The 17007-nt window shown below is 44.3% G+C and overlaps 1 protein-coding gene across 4 annotated transcripts in view; it reads right to left on the bottom strand.

Moving 5' to 3' along the window:
• Nucleotides 1–1055: 1055 nt before the first annotated feature.
• HOPX (HOP homeobox) overlaps nt 1056–17007 on the bottom strand; it is a 34314-nt gene continuing 18362 nt past the window's right edge. The window contains exons 2-4 of one of the 4 annotated variants that reach the window (XM_030818891.1): nt 10893–11061; nt 9027–9182; nt 1056–1859 (exon numbers count right to left, since the gene is read on the bottom strand). In XM_030818891.1, coding sequence (XP_030674751.1) covers nt 1782–1859; nt 9027–9170 — 222 coding nt within the window. In that variant the 5' untranslated portion in view covers nt 9171–9182; nt 10893–11061 and the 3' untranslated portion in view covers nt 1056–1781. Of the gene's footprint in view, nt 1860–9026; nt 9183–9469; nt 9681–10892; nt 11062–17007 lie in introns of those variants that run through there. The other 3 variants (XM_030818889.1, XM_030818892.1, XM_030818890.1) reach the window with 3 other exon arrangements.

Raw genomic sequence — 17007 nt, 5'->3', positions numbered from 1 at the left:
AAAATGGTGTCTTTGTTTTTTTTTTTTTTTTTTTTTTTTTTTTTTTTTTTTTTTTTGAGACGGAGTCTCGCTCTGTCACCCAGGCTGGAGTGCAGTGGTGCAATCTCGGCTCACTGCAAGCTCCGCCTCCCAGGTTCACGCCATTCTCCTGCCTCAGCCTCTCCGAGTAGCTGGGACTACAGGCGCCCGCCACCACGCCCGGCTAATTTTTTGTATTTTTAGTAGAGACGGGGTTTCACCGTGGTCTCGATCTCCTGACCTCGTGATCCGCCCGCCTCGGCCTCCCAAAGTGCTGGGATTACAAGCGTGAGCCACCGCGCCCGGCCGAAAATGGTGTCTTTGTCTGTTTGGCTGCTATAACAAAATATCTTAGATTGGGTAATTTGTAAACAACAGAAATTTATTGCTCGCAGTTCTGGAGGCTGGTAACTCCAAGATCAAGGCACCAGCAGACTATGGTGAGCCCTCAATCTGGTGAGGGTCCATTCCTCCCAGGTGCTTCCTATGTATCCTCACATGACAGAATGGCAAACAAGCTTGCTCAGGCCTCTTTTATAAGGCAGTAATCCCATTCATGAGGGTGCAGCCCTCATGACCTAGTCACCTCCCAAAAGCCCCACCTCCTAATATCACCACCTTAGGGATTAAGTTTCAACATATGAATTTTGTTGGGGGCTGGGGTGTGGGCGGGGGGGACGGGACACATTCAGGCCATAGCAGACATCTAGTGTGCTATGATAGCAAATGGATTCAAATTGACTGTAGAGTTTGTTAGAACAGTGCTGCTCCAACTTCCACGTGCATATAAACCGCTTGAGGGTCTTAAAAATGCAGGTTCTGATTCACTGCGTCTGGAATGGGGTTTGAGATTCTGCATGTCTCACCGGCTTGAAGCTAATGCTGATGAGGATGGTCCTGGACCACACTTTGAGTAGCAAGGATTTAGAAAATGGCAGCTCTCCTGGCCAGTCAGCTCCTACCACATAGGAACTATTATTTTGTTTCTCTTTGATATGTTTCGTATTTGGTTAAAAACCTGCAGAGAACTCACTCAGTGCATCTTCAACAAAAAGTTAAGGTTTTATTTAGAATATCATTTTAGAGACAAAAAGCAGTTCACTTTATTTAGCAAAATAAACTTAACCAATGCATTTAAATATAGTAAATTCAAGACCTTTGGTGGTTTTTTTTCTTAGATGCTTGCTTTTTTGCCATTTGGAGTTTCTGTCTTCTGGCCCAACAGGCTTCTTTCCAAGTTAATGCAGCTATATTCCAAGGAAGTGTTTATGAAATCTGAATACTCAAACACCCCTTCTGTATTTTCACTCAGCCATCATTGTATTATATGAAGCATAAGGAAAGTGACTTAGGAAGTAAGTTCAGAAGGAAATGTGTTCCCTTCTCCCTCATACTATCTTTTCAACAGAGGCCTAGATTGCTAAATGGATTATGAAAGCAAATTGCTACTGGGAGGTGATGGTCAAAAGCAAACTTAGATGGTTTTCACACCATCTGTCATCATGACTCAAAGGGAAGTGCAAGCCACACCATTTTTCCAGTGAAGCCACTGCTTTACACAGAAGATACACATAGCTTCCTATTGTTATTTTCTTTTCTAATTATGTACATTTAGAAAAAAAATACAACACTGTGCTAAACAGCAGGACAGCTAGCAATGGAACATACAACACTATGCTGAAAAACCACAACAGCTTGGTTAAGCGGAGGAGAGAAACAGAGATGGTCTTCACGGAGTGAAGCTGTCAATGCCTGCCATCTCCTTAGTCTGTGACGGATCTGCACTCTGAGGGCAGGCCTTCTGAGCGCCGCCACTTTGCCAGGCGTTGCTTAAACCATTTCTGGAAAAGAGAGATGAGAAAAAATATTTGTCACATACAGAAAAACTGAAATGCCTGTTCCCTTTCTAAAAGGTAGCCTCTGTGGCACAAGTGGAAAGGAGAGAATCAAGGAATGTTTCCATAGGGATGGTTCTCACTGTGACACTAAACTTTCCTGCCTCAGGACCTTTGCACATGCTATTTCCGATGTTTAGAATATTCTCTCTTCATTCTTTATCTGATGATCTCCCTGTCATCCTCACATCTCAGCTTAAACAGGACCTTGTCAATGAAGCCTTCCCTGATCACTCTAAAGTGGGTTTCCCACTCATCTCCTTACTTCTCAACTTAGTATTTTGTTACTTTCACAGAACTTTTAGCATCTGTCATGATTTACTTGTGTATTCACTTGTTTTAAATCTATATTCCCTTCTAGAATGTAAGATCCATGAAAGCAGAGACTGTATTCATCTTACCACCATTGCATCCTTAGCCCCTAGTGCAAAGGTTTAAGAGTTAGAAATTAATCAATATTTGCTGAACAAATAAAAGAAGTTAAAGCATCTCCTTAATGCCCCAGATAGATCTCTATGGCTGCTGTATTTCATCAATGTATGCTCAGCTCACCAAAGGCCTTCCTCATTCTTACTAACTAGGGACTTACTAACTAGCAGTTAGTAAGAATTTGTTGAATAAGATTAACAGGTAACTGAGCACTGCACAACCTCCGAGCACTCCTTGGGGATGCATGGAGTAGGCCAGCCCAATTTATCCTTCTCCAGGGCCACTGAGCAGTGAGAGAAGCTAAAGTGGGCCTACCACTTTACTCAGAATCTCTCAGCTCTGTATGACCCAAATATTCACCCCTTACAGAAGTGACCATGGATGTGCAGAAGGCCCCAGATGGGATGTTTCTAGACACGGTATCCTATGAGGCCTAGACCATGCCTATATGTTGTAAAGCAGTGTGGTATGCTCTTGGGAAATCAGTGGCTGCCTTTATCTTGCTAACTGGGATGGCACAGAGCTCCCCAAAGAGGAGAACAGGAGAACCATGCTGGGGATAGGGCCAGGGGTCTGGACCAGGTTGATCAAGAGGAAACTGGGAATTAAAAACAAAGCAAAACAACTTTGAAGAGAGACTAGTGAGGAGACAGATGCGCAAGCATTGACCTACGTTGGAGAGGATGAGGAGAGAGCTCTATGGGAAGTCAGCACCTCCCCCAAGCTCTGTTCTCCTGTGCTTCCCAACCATTCACATGTCATGGGCTACATTGAGAAGGATGATATTTGTGTGTCACTGGTGTGTAGGCAGGCTGTGTGGTAGGTGACCCCCCAGGGTTCTGCAGCCCTGGGCTCTGCAGCCCTGGGCTCTGCCAACAGGAAGCTCTAGAATAACTAATTGGCTAAGAGAACTTGAGGAAGTCCCTAAAAATAGAGCACCAATCATCTGTAAATAAAAACGTAAGCTTAGGGGGTTTCTACTGTCCCTTCTGGTATTTCTATAATTCACCTGTTCTGGGGTAAGGGGATGAGGAACAAGAAGGAAGCAGAAAGAGCACAGCTGTGAGATGCCAGATCTGCGATGTGCTGATGGAGATGGGATGGTGAGAAACCTCTAGAGGGCTCCCCACATAGCATGGCTTGATGTCTATACAGATACTCAGAATGAACAGGATGGGCTCTAGGAAGCTGAAAGGGAATTCAGTATATAAGCCCAAGATCAGAAGAAAGTGTGAGAACCACAGGGGGAGAAGGAGCAGGGCCTACAGGAGAGGCTGTTGAGCTTGAATGGGGTAAGGCTCTGCAGGACTGCTTCAGGCTCCACATCAATGCTAAGCTGGCTAAATAGCATGGGAACACACCAACACCTCACCCACCTGTACAGCAGAGTTTACACACTGAAATGCCTTACACAGTTGTCAAGATCTTACATGCCTTTACACTGGGGCAGCAGTAGAGAAAAGTAATCTAAAGCCAAGCACGGCAGACTATCATGGGGTAGACTTCTTTTTGGGGGCCACTTTCTGGGTGCCATATTTTGCTCCTGGAGATCACTACCCTTCATGAGAAGAGAGAACTCATGGAACTTTGGCAGCTTCAATCGAAATTCTACTGCTAAGGGTGGGCCCATTTTCTTCTGTAACCTGTGTGCGCGTGTTCAGTTAACTCTGGATTCTGGTATGAGAGCAGAAAGGTTCCAGTTTCATTAATGAGGTAGCTCTGTGGGGGGTTTCAAGGATACAAGGTCTGATTAAATAGGATTTCCAGTTACTACAGCTGAATAAATGGCAGCATTGTAAAGACTGACTAATTAAAATCTGGAGGAGGAAAATCTCACTTTCTATCAGATTTCATTTAAGACAAAATGGTTGAGCTGGTCTCATTTAAAAGAGCCACCCACATCTTTACACTAGGTAATGAAGCAGAATATTGATGGAATGTTACTGAAAGTAACTTCAGCAGGGACCACATTTGTGGTTTTGTGAGTTGGTACCCAAATGCTTAACACACTGGGCCCTAACATTGGGGATGGGAGGAGGTCAAGAAAATCTCAACTATTTTTTGAAGATGCATATTTTAAATCAAGTATATATATAATAATTTAGCAAAACCAGTTGCAATCCAACAGAAATCATTAAATATCTTGCTTGCTTTTTTCCCTTTAGAGCTGTATCAGTCTCACTCACATCAGTGCTAATTTTCCACCTGGCTTTATTCTCCTCTTCTTTGTTTCAGTCATCCACTGGGAAAGACATTCATCCTTTGCTTGCTTGTAAATGAATGCCCTCATTACCCTTGCCCATTGATGGAGATTTATGTACTCTGAGTAAACAGATGATAATTAGACGCTGTGATGGGAAGGGGCTGGGGCAAAGGAACATTGTTCCTGTCCTTTTCTCTAGTAACTAACATTTCATTCTTTTTCAGGAAGAGACCTTTAGAGGTCTTTATTCCACCGATAAAACATCCAGCGACTAAAACCACTGGGTTCTGGGAACAAGCTCAGGACATCAAGAGGAGATAAAAATACTTGGAGACTTCCCTAAGAACCAATTCCAGTTACACTGTGCTTGAATTGAAGAGAAAGGGGGAGAGAGAGAGAGAGAGAGTGTGTGTGTGTGTGTGTGTGTGTGTGAGTGTGTGTGAGTGTGTGAGTGTGTGTGTGTGTGAGTGTGTGTGAAAGTGTGTGTGTGAGAGTGTGTGTGATGTGTGTGTGTGTGTGAGATAATAGAAAACACCAGATCATCCCAACCTCCCAGGGGGCTGAGGAAGGAGCTTTCCCAGCCTCTTCTAAAACTGACTTCAAAATAAAAGACATAGGGCTGGGATTCTGTAGGTTTTCATCTAATTTAAATCTAGGAGATATTTAGATTACTGTTATGAGAAAAACCCATTCTAACATCCCAGTAAATGCAACTTAGAAAGTTATTTCAATCACAGCACCCTTCACTTTACTTTGAGTTCTTATGGGTGCCACCTCCACCCCCACAGAGAATTTTGTCCTGAAGTGGGACAGTTATAAAGAGGTCAGCAAATCTCCCAAGACAGAGAATGTTTCAACTTCTTAGTTCCGCTTGTCCCTGCCCAAGTATCAGCCCTGTGAATCAGTTCTGGTAACTATCTCGCAAGAGCACTGGGCAGCTCAGGCATCTTTTTGTTGTACTGAAGTACGACTTGTTCTAGGGAAGTTAAGAATATGGTTCCATTTCTGGAGGTGGGTGGTGTTGGGGTGGGATGAGGACTCAGGCATATGCAACAAATGTTAGTTTGGCTTTAGTGACCCTTTCCCATGGAAAAGAGCAACACCAGTAAGAACAGAGATAGGGGAGGCTGGGGGCAATGGCTCATGCTAGTAATCCCAGCACTTCGGGAGGCCAAGGCAAGAGGATTGCTTGAGACCAAGAGTTCGAAACCAGCTCAGGCAACATAGTGAGACCCCCATCTCTACAAACAATTTAAAAATTAGTTTAAAAATTAGCCAGATGTGGTGGTAGTACATGCCTATAGTCCCAGCTACTTGGGAGGCTGAGGTAGAAGGATTGCCTGAGGCTGGGAGGCCGAGGCTGAGGTAAGCCATGGTCATGCCACTGGACTCCAGCCTGAATGACAGAGTGAGATACTCTCTCCAAAAGAGAAAAAGAAAGAAAGAAAGAAAGAAAAAGAAACAGGAGAAGTGTTAATACCAGACACTACTTATATGTAGGCCCAGCAGGCCCTAGCCTCCACGGAGTTATTTAAAGGGTCCTCAGACCTGCTATAAACAAAAATAATTTTAATGACTGAAAGTTCGTCACTGGGCATATGTCTCCAGAAGACATTTTCTTTTTGCAATATTTTTAAATAGTTAATATTTTTATTTTTATTTACTTATTTATTTTGAGACAGTTTCTCCCTCTGTTACCTAGGCTAGGTAGTGCAGTAGCATGATCATAGCTCACTGCAGCCTTGAACTCCTGGGCTCAAGGGATTCTCTTGCCTTAGCCTTCAGAGTAGCTGGGACTACAGGCACGCACCAGCACACCTGGCTGATTTTTTAATTTTTTAATTTTTTATTTTTTGTAGAGATGGGCAGGGTCTTGCCATGTTGCCCAGGCTGGTCTGAAACTCCTAGCCTCAAGCAATCTTCCTGCCTCAGCCTCTCAAAGTGCTGAGATTACAGGTGTGAGCTACTGTGCCCAGCCAGACACTTTCTTTTTCATAGGAGATACTCTTTAAAAATACAAATGTTGTTTGAGAAGATGAAAGAAGAAATCATTCTCACTCACCAGTACCCAAGGGGGTAGTGGGGTGAGAGGGGAAAGAATGGGAAATTGAAAGATGAGACCCAATCCAGTAAGGGCAAGCAGACAGCCTGTGGTTCCTAGGAAGTCTCTTTCTCTGAGCTTGCTAAGTGCTGCCTGTCTCTAAGCTCTGGGGTTCCAGATGCTTCCCTGCAGGTCAAGGCAGGAAGACAGAAGGGCAAGCCAAGCTGTGGTAGCTGTAGGGAGGAAGAAGGTGTCAGTCCTGTGGCAGGAAGAGGAAGCCAGGGGCCCTGCTAAGAGGCTGACTCACCCCACATCCACTCATTTTGGGGCTGGGTCTACCACTTGTTTATTTGAGAATGGCAGAAGGGGGGAAATGGGAGGACTGCCTGAGAGGTGCAGAAGAACCTGCTATGCAGAGGTCTGAATTGGCTGACCTCAGTCACAGAAAAAAAAGCAGGTGCCCTTTTCTTCTTCCTACCCCTAACCAGATTTTATTTCAATTCTCTAATATCATGTGAATCTTGAGGAAGGGTTGAATATAGCCTGGGAGGCCTGTTGCCTAATGCAGAGGAAAGATAGCACCAAGTGAGTCGTCAGTTCTTTCCTCCTGCTCATCTAGTGATTTCTAAGCCTCCTCTGTGGAGAGAACATAGCATGGTGGTTAAGAGTCTGGGCTTCCAGGGTTCAAATCCTGGTCCTGCTGCCTTCTGGCTGCTGTCTTGGGCAAGTATGTTTAATCTTTCTGTGCCTCAGTTGCCTTATCTGGACAAGTGGGCTAATAGTATCTACCCTCACAGCATTGTTGTGACAAATAAATGATTTACTACTCGGACAGTGCCTGGAAAAATGCCTGGCAAGTATTAGCCATTACAAAGGTCAACGTAATTATGCTGCTTTATAGGTAAGGTGACTGATGGCAACTCGCCAGGCACAATCAGAGGCCGAGAAGGGGTTGGACCTCTTGTTGGTGCTGTGTCCACAATATTTCACAGCCTTGTTTTTCAAAGATAAGTTGTCTCCATGATCACTCCTCTTTTCTAAGCATAGCGTGGGATTTCAGATGATAACATTTCAGCAGGCTGCCTTCTCAGGGGATGCCAAGAAACATGAGCTGTTAGACTTGGGTTACAGTAAATCACCTTCCTTTAAGTTCTGGTTCTGGTTGGCCAGACAGCTGTTCCATTTGCTAAAAATAGATATGTTTGCCTTTCTATTTGATCTGTAAATGACAGGATCATCTATGGACAAGCTCTCCAAAGAGTGCCTCTGGCTTAATTAGTAAAAATAATTTTGGACTTGGGGTCCAGGGTCTTGGTCCTAGGAGCTACTGGATCCATTACAAGCTTCTAAACCTCAACTGAGCATGGCTCATGGTGACAGGACAAGTGCCTGATGCTCTGATATATAAAATAGGAAAAATAAGAATGTCTCTGCTTTAGAGTTGAGGTTAGAAGTGTGAAGTGCTTTGGGGACCCACAGGAGAGATGCTAGATCAGTTCCAAGTAGTCTTATCATGCAAAAGGATTGTCCTTCCATGGAAAAGAGAAGTCGGAGTTTAGACAGGATTTCAAAAGTCGGCTAAAGGCTCCAACATTGCACCTGTGGTTAACAACTGCAGGCAGTGTTGCATTCTTTACCTGGCATTTTTCGGGATAATACAGGAGCATTTAAAAAATATATAAGTCAATGAATGCACTTAGGAGGACATCGGCTGCCGATCCCGTCAGCTGAAATGTCAGCTATCTACCGTCTTATAAAACGCCAGGAAAAACCTCTAAACCTTAGAGCCGGGGAATTTTTTTAAAAATCGGAACCAAATCTCCCTGGCTTCGTGCAGTGTGGGTTCTGCAGCTCGGGGGACGCTGCAGTGTGATGTGGTGGAGGGAGCATGCTTCAAGGCTCCTGCCATCCTGACAGCGCCCTCCCTCCCGGCCTCAGCCTCCTGGTTCGCCAAACCGGAGGACTGAATTTATGGCTAGCTGGTCTCTGGGGCGCCCTTCCAGCTCTGACATTCCCGCCTAGAATAGATCTTCCCGAAGGTTTCGCAGACAGACCAGAGGGGACAGAGCCGGGAAGGCGAGACAGGGACAGGAGAGAGACTCTGCTCCCAACTCGCAGAGGGACAAAGCGTGTATCCCGGGCTGCCGGGGAGAGTGGAAAGGCAAGGACTGGTGACCGAGGGGTTTCTGCGCAGCTCCCGGGGAACCACGGCTGGATGGGGGTGGCGGGGAGACCGGGCGCCCATGGGAGCGGGGAAGCGGGGAGGCGGCGGCGGGAGCCATGCAGGGTCTGGGCCCTCGGGATGCGGGCAGAAGCGATGGGAGATCGGGGCGGGGGGAGGGCAGCCCGGCGGGAGGCGCGGACGACCAGGACCGCCCAGCCGCGAGAAGGCTCAGCCCGGGCTGGGGTCGGGGAGCGCCGGGCGCGTGTGGGGACGCACCTGGGTCTCCTCCTCGGAAAGGCCGGCCTCGGCCGCGATGAGGCACAGCGTGGTGGAATCCGGGTGCTTGTCGACCTTGTTGAAGTTGTACTCCAGGATTTCCACCTGGTCCTCCGTGGGGCCGCTCGCGGTCTCCGCGGACATGGTCCCTGCGCGCTGCGGGGCAGGGAGAAGCGGCGGCGGTGAGCGAGGCGTGGGGAGGGCGGGACGCAGCGAAGGAAGGCGGTTGCGGCGCCGCCGGGCAGCCCCAGCCCCGGGCCGCCCCCTCCCGCAGCGCCACGGCCGCGCAAGTCCCCGGCGGCTGCAGGCTGAGCGGGGGCTTACGGCTGCCCCCCACCCGGGCCTCCCTCCCCGGACGCAGCGCTGTTGCGGGCTGACGGCAGAGCCTAGCGTCCCGCGCCTCCCGCGCCCCCCGGGACCCCTTGCAGCAACTGGACCCCTGCCTGCGACGGAGGCGAGATAGATGACTCCGCGGGCCCTCACCGCCCTCCGGCTCTAAGGAAGGAGTGAAGGAAGCGCGGGGGTGATTTTAAGAAATCCCCTTAAAAACTTCCTCCCGAAAGGGGGACCTCCCCTGGGGACAGACTTGACAGATCGCGAGGGTGGGTTTGCCCGAGTCCGCGGCTAGCCGGCCTCCCCGGTAGGCGGCCTTCTGTCTCTGCAGTGGGTTGGCGCTTTGGGGCCCTCTCCAGGCAGGGCTGCACACCCCACCCTTCCTCCAAAAAAGTTCCCCGCAAGACAAGTTACTTCTCAAAGTTGGGGAGATGGAGGCGGTGCTTTTAATGTCTTTCCATTTTACAGAGATGGAGATAGGTCCGCGAAGAAGTGATTTAAGGCGGGGGATTGAGACACGGGAGAAACTTCCACCTGTGGGCTTGCACGTGCCACTCTGCCGCTCTGCAACCTCCTCCTTCAACCCTCCGACCCCGCTCTTTCTAAGTATGCTTTAGTGAGTCCCCAGCCTGCAGTCACCAGGCCGCTATTCCACAATTTATGGCAAAGAGCCTGCCTCACTGTGTGCTCCCCGAGGGGAGGACTTGCAAGATGGAGCCAAAATCCAACTGAGGAGGATCCAGTCAGCTGTCTTTTAAAATTTCAGACTTCCCTGTGATTGTACTAAAATTTACTATAAAGTCAGGAAAATGGGCCCGTCACAAGCTTCAAGATTTCTTGTATCTCCTTACTTTAGAGCCAACCATTACTCTAGCAAATTTGAAGCAACAGGACTTCCTGCTGGGTTCTCTCCATACCTACAAAGTCTCTGAATTGGGACCAAAACTTAAAAATTTTAAAAATTGGCAGATGTAACCCCATCCACCTCGTCCTGCTAATTTAAGATGCATGAAGGTATAAAAGTTGGAGTCTTCAAGATATCCTTGGCTGTGGGTTTGGCACACCTGTCAGGACTTGACTGTCACTGACAGTAGAACACAAGGGCAAGTGTGGAAATCACGTTGGTTTGTTGTTTTAACAAACAATTGCAAAATCATCCAGCACAATCCTGAGTAGGCCGTGACGTGGTTTGTGCCTGGGATGAGCCACACTTCACTGATGTGCCGGCAGCGTGTACCCAGTGCTGTTATAACCTTCTCCACTGTGACCTGCATCTTCTACTTCCTAAATAAATGTCTTTACCTCTCCTTTGGGTCACTTTGAAGGGGCTTTCAGGCACAACGGGAAGTCATTCTACTGTTGAGAGTCTGGCTCAAGTCACTTGCCAAGCCACCATGAAATCCCATGTTTTTAGGGGATTCCGTGCCTTCCCACCTAAAAATCATAGCACTGATTCCTGTCATGGTGCTGGGCAGGAGAGGGTCATACCAGGTCAGAAACACTTCCTCTTCTGTGTGCACCCATTGCCCGTACCTTTGACACACAACTTCAGAGCTGGGAAGAACCTTGGAAATTACCTCTTCCAGTCTTCTTCTGTAACAGCCCAGGAAAATGAGCATAGGAAGACTAACTTTCTGAATGTTGCCCAGTTGGTGACCTGTGCTCCGCTAGACCCTTCTCAGTGGGGCAGTCTGTCATTAGTCTGGTAGGAAAAATAGGAGGGCAGTAGTCATAATGCAGGCAGGAGCTCATTGCCATTTTGAATGGGCATAGACTGTCCTAACTCTAGCCAAAGTTGCCCACGGGAACCACCCACCACTGCTTGCTTTGCTTGAAAGAAAACAAGGGCTGGGAGACAGCTGCCTCTGATTTTACTTCTTGCCTTAGAAAATTTCCAGCTAATTTTGTGTAACATAGTTGTGCCGGCTCTTCCATGAAAATTTTGGCTTTTTCTTTGTAGAATCCTCAGTCCTTCAGAAATATTAATTTCTAAACTGACTGTTCTGCATATACTTTCCCCTCTTTTTTGGTTATTTAATTCCTGTTATAAAACTCAAGGGCTGCTATTGGTCTTACATTTAATTTAGTGCATTTTATTTTATGAGATTTCTGTGGCTTCTTGTTACAGGACTTTGTATGAGATTTTGTGGAGAGGTCCTGGTTAACTTTAAAGAACTCCTTGGGTTAGTTGGCTGAGAATCATTGGCTTTGGTTGGCTGCTGAGACTTGTGGGAGGACCATTTGGAAGCGCCTACTTCTCCAAGGTACACCAAGCAAACCTGATTTCTAGAAATGAAGATGGAAGATCTCTATAGTCAAATGTATCTGTTATTTCTCTGCAAAGCTCTCAGCCCTTTGCTTGACAAATGTTTGCTGTTACTTCGTTTCTTCTCTCACTCTGTCTCTCTTAAAGAAGATATAAATCAAACTGCCTGGGTAACCTTGGCCTTATAAAGCTTTTCAACTATTTCCAGTAAGAAAACAGTTGAGAAGTTTCTCTGAAGATAGTCTAAACAATTTCAGATTAAAAGAACTAAAAATACTTTAAAGCTACTCAGACGTTAATCTTAGCACAAGTTTTATTGTTGTGGCTATTCATATCTCATCAAACATTCAAGGAGTAATTTGCCCTGTGGTTATATTTTTCCTTTGTGGTTTGGGGAAGACATTGCATAAGCCTCTTCAAGATGTTAAATGCAAACTGCTGGCTTTTTTCTAAATTAATTCCCATGCCTGGGGTAGACAGTTGTGTCAACCCAATGGCTCTACTTTTATCCCCTAATCCTGTAATCATTTATTTTAAAAATATCTACCTATATAAACTAGTTCACAAAAAGTGCTATCAACTGGGAATCTTTGGTTACCTCTGTAGTAACCAAAAAATTGCTTTGGGCTCACATTTGCCATCTTATCCTCCCTCTCCCAGCCATTCTGACCTCTTTGTAATAGCACTAATATCAAACCAAGAACAAAAGGTTATCAATGGCAGATTCTCCAGATAAACCCAGAGTCCTGTGGTGAGTTGGCCAAAAGGGAAACAAGCCAGTGGATTATTCTTTAGCCTATATTTCTTTTATGCTCACTGTGAACTTCCTGGAAGCAATGGGCTCTTGAAACATCTTGTATTTTCCTAAGTGAGAAAAATGATGTGTGGCCACTTCCGCAAGAGAAGTGGTGGGTCTTTGGAAGGGGATGGGGTCTTCCCCTTCGTCACTTATTCAGTTACTCTGAAGGGGGTAGGAGGGGGCATCGCCCAAGCTGTCAAGGCCCCCCAGAAATTGAAAAACAGAAGTTGAGTATTCATCTGCCTCTCCAGGCTAGCACAAGAGCTGGAAAGAGAGAGAGAGAGAGAATTGTTCTTTTAAGTATAAACTTGGAGATTGGTATCCTTAAGCTAACAGCAGTGCTTCTCAAGCCTGGATGGGCTTCAGAATTACCTGTGGAAATGTCTAAGCCCACCATAGACCTCTTGAACCAGAACTGCATTTTAGAAACCTAGCACGAGAGAGACACAAAAAGTACTTCAGCTCTTAAAAAGATTTGCAATTTAATCATTCAAATCAATTCTAAATATTCTTATGCTTTATACCTGCTCTAATGCTGTATATCATCTTAACATTTAAGTAGATGGTAGGTTGAAGTCATTTTAAAGGAATAAGCTTTTAGAAGTAGATATCAGAATGACTAATTTAAACCTAATGCTATTAATCTTTTGTATATGTGGTCAGAAATGGGGAAAATGCCTTTAAAATTATAAATTAGCAAAAGAAAACAGATTTTCCAATGCTTTCAAAAGTTCAGAAATGAAATAAAACCCTTTTAAAAACCTTTCAGAAAAAATGCATTCTTGTGTTGAGATCAGAGTTTAAGAAAGCAAATCATTGAAAGGAAAACTCCTTCCAGTTCATCACACACATTTTAAGTAAATGACTTACATGCCAAAAGTCACAATGGAAAAGATTTGGCAGTCTTAAGTATTACTGTTCTCCTCTAATTCTTTAAATTTCCCAATGAGAAAAATGCTAAAATTTAAGTTATTATTTATGTACAAAACATATTTAATAGAACTTAGAACCGAACATTACTCTGAATACATCCCAAATACGTAGCATCATTGCTACCTTTACGGGAACAAGATCCCAAATCTAAATAGGAAAATGCATTTTAAAATGTTATATTGATTTCAACTTTACATATTTAAAAAAACTGGAGAGAAATACCACGAAATGTTAACAGTGGTTATATCTAGATTGTGCAACTATGGATTTGCACAATCTAAAACATTTTCTTCTTTATATTTTTCTGCTTTTTCAAATTTTCTATAATAAGCATTTATGACTTTGGGATTTGAAAAAAAAAATTTTTTTCCCCTATATAACAATGTCCTCAATCAGACCAGTTGTCCACTTTGCTCAAAGTTTTATTCGATTATTGGTACCAAATAACATTTTTGGAAAAGTATGAGAGTTGTCCTCCAAGACTATTTAGAAGATTAGGGAAGTAAATATTTTCATTTTTCATGTAAACATTATTAGGTATCAAATAGATATATGCAATGTACATGTAAGTTCTGAAGCATAAAGTAAATAAACACTAGTGAACCCCGCTCAATTTAAGAATTAAAGCATTACCAAGATTATGGAAGCTATCTGTTTTTCTCCCCAAGTCCCATCCTCTTGCTGACCTGCCCCCAGAAAAAAAAACACAATTCTGAATTTTGTATTAATCATTCCTTTGCTTTTCATTTTATTTCAATTTTTTAGAGGCAGGGTCTCGCTGTCACCCTCAGGTTGGAGTGCGGTGGTGCGATCATAGCTCACTGTAGCTCCCAGGCTCAAGTGATCCTCAGGCCTGAGTCTCCTGAGTAGCTGGGATTACAGGTATGAGCCACTGCGTCCAGCCACTGCTTTTTAAATTAGTTCTATCACATATGTATAGATCCCTAAAAGAACTTTTGTTTTAGTTTTGTTCTTGAGTTGTTTAAAAATGGTGTCACACCATATATAATTTTTCTGCAAATTGCTGTTTTCACTCAACGGTGTTTCCAAAACAAATCCACATTCTGCATACAGAGAAGTTCATTCATATTCAATGCTGTTTCTTTGTTGTGAATATACAATTTATGTACTAGATGTCTTTTCCTACGGTGGATATCTAGGTTATTTCCAGATTTTTTTCTATTTGAACATTGCCTCTTTGAACACTCCTGTATATGCCTTCTGCAGCCTCTCTATGACGATTTCTCTAGGGTATACAGTAGGGGTAGAACTCCTGGTTTATACAGTGTGTGCTGTTTAGCTTTACAATATAACATCAACTTGTATTTTAACGTTGTTGGACAAAACCACCCCCCTTACCACCAGTGTATAGCACTTCCTTTGCTCCAAATCCTCATCAACACTTGTGCGGTCAAACTTAGTTTTTGCCAAAGTTGTTGTGTGTTCTTTTTATCCGTGAATAGTATCTAAGCCTTCTTGAAGCTATTTATGTTTTCAGCCTGCATGACATCTTGGGGCTAAAAGTTTCCACATGTTTACTGTGTAAAAATATTTCCTGTTGCAGCCCAAAAGGGGAGTTGAGTTATTTTGTGAGAGTTACGGACTGTGTTTCCAGGCTAGCCCAGTTATTTCCATTGGTCACCAAGAACAATACAAATATAATGTATGGAAAACTAATTACTAAGATCCTTTGTCTGTATCATGCTAAAAATGTTACCATTTTCCCTTCTACAGAACTCCTGGGAGTCAGGATTTGATTTTGCGCTTTAAAATATGTTAGCCATATTAATTATTGGTCCCTCCCACAAAAGTAAATATCAAAGTCTCCAAATGAAAACCACAGAGATAGATTGAAAATGACCCATTAAAGAAGAAGAAATAAGGAGGAGATGGAAAGTGTAAAATAAAAACGAAAAGAAAGTGTAAAAGAAAGATGGACAGAAAGCTGTTAGGCTGTGGGTTTAAAATAGGATATCCACGTAAACTCAGATAATGAGCTTACATGTTTAAACAGCTAAGTGCCAGTTCAAAAGCAGTTTGGTAGTTATTTTCATTTCTCTCACAATTCTCTCTTAGAAATCAGAATGGAGTTAGTTCTAAAGAGTTAAATTGTCTACAGCATCAGAGGAAGACTCAGAATTCTACCTTTTATTCTGGCTATAGCAGTAAAGGCTCTTGATTTCATGAGCATCAAGATTGATTCATTCGTCCAAATGTATTATTTTCTTCCTTCCTTCCTTCCTTCTTTCCTTCCTTCCTTCCTTCTTTCCTTCCTTCCTTCCTTCCTTCCATTTCTTTATTTCTTTATTCATTCCTTCCTTTTTCTTTCTCTTTCTTTCTTTCTTTTTCTTTCTTCTTTCTTTTCTTTTCTTTTCTTTTCTTTCTGACAGAGTCTCACTCTGTTGCCCAGGCTGGAGTGCAGTGGTGTGATCTTGGCTCACTGCAACCTCTGCCCCCTGGGTTCAAGCGATTCTCCTACTTCGGCCTCCTGAGTAGCTGGGATTACAGGTGTACACTACCAACCACACCCTGCTAATTTTTGTGTTTTTAGTAGAGACGGGGTTTTGCCATGTTGGCCGGGCTGGACTGGAACTCCTAACCTCAAGTGACCTGCCTGCCTCCGCCTCCCAAAGTGCTGGGATTACAGGCATGAGCCACTGTGCCTGGCCCCCAGATATATTTTTCTTATGCTCTATTGATGTCAGAGGTTCTAAGATATCACCAAATCACCTATTTGAATCTTTAAGCTCTAACTTAATCATTGTGTATCCCTTTAGTGAAGAGTTGGGGCTGGAGGTAGCCTGTCTTTTGTTTCCCACTGTGGGATATAGGCCATTGTCAACTTTTTCCTGCTTCATTGCTTGGCTACTGGGGTGACATTCTTTCAGACTTGCATCTCTTTAAAAAGCCCTAACATCTACTTAACATTAGGCAATAAAGATAATGGAATCTCTCCTTTCCAGTTTTGTTCTGATTCCATTTTTCACAAGAGTAAATTGAAATGTAGACGATTTGGGCAGGTTTTTCCTTTGTTCTGTAAAAGTCTGAGCTCTTAACTTTTGACCCCATGTAACAATTACAGGTACATGCCGAACCACTTGCTATCAGGACAAGCAAGCATGCTGTTCTCCTAGAACACACTACACTTGACTTGATGAGGCAGGAAGACTGAGATGACAACTACACTTGAATTCATGCCATTCCCACTGGTCACCAGTGACCACACCCTCCTAGGTACCTCTTATTCCTGCAATTTTTGTCAGGTCAGGGTGTCGTCAGGTTTGGTTTTTGATGTTTCAGCCCTGCTACGGGATGGTAATATCTCAGTAGTTAATCCATCTCTTAAAAACACGAAGTGCTGCCTTTTGAAATTTTTCAGTTCTGCATATATGATGTGTGCCTTTTGTTTTTTTTTGAGACGGAGTCTCACACTGTCACACGGGCTGGTGTGCAGTGGCACAATCTCGGTTTGCTGCAATCTCCGCCTCCTAGGTTCAAGCGATTCTCCTTCTTCAGACTCCTGATTAGCTAGGATTACAGGCACCCACCAATCACGCCCGGCTAATTTTTTGTATTTTGAGTAGAAACGGGGTTTCACTATGTTGGCCAGACTGGTGATGAACTCCTGACCTCATGATCCGCCCGCCTCG

The sequence above is a fragment of the Nomascus leucogenys genome, chromosome 9, assembly GCF_006542625.1.
Source record: "Nomascus leucogenys isolate Asia chromosome 9, Asia_NLE_v1, whole genome shotgun sequence".
Lineage (NCBI taxonomy): Eukaryota > Metazoa > Chordata > Mammalia > Primates > Hylobatidae > Nomascus > Nomascus leucogenys.
This window is presented reverse-complemented; position numbering and strand designations above follow the sequence as displayed.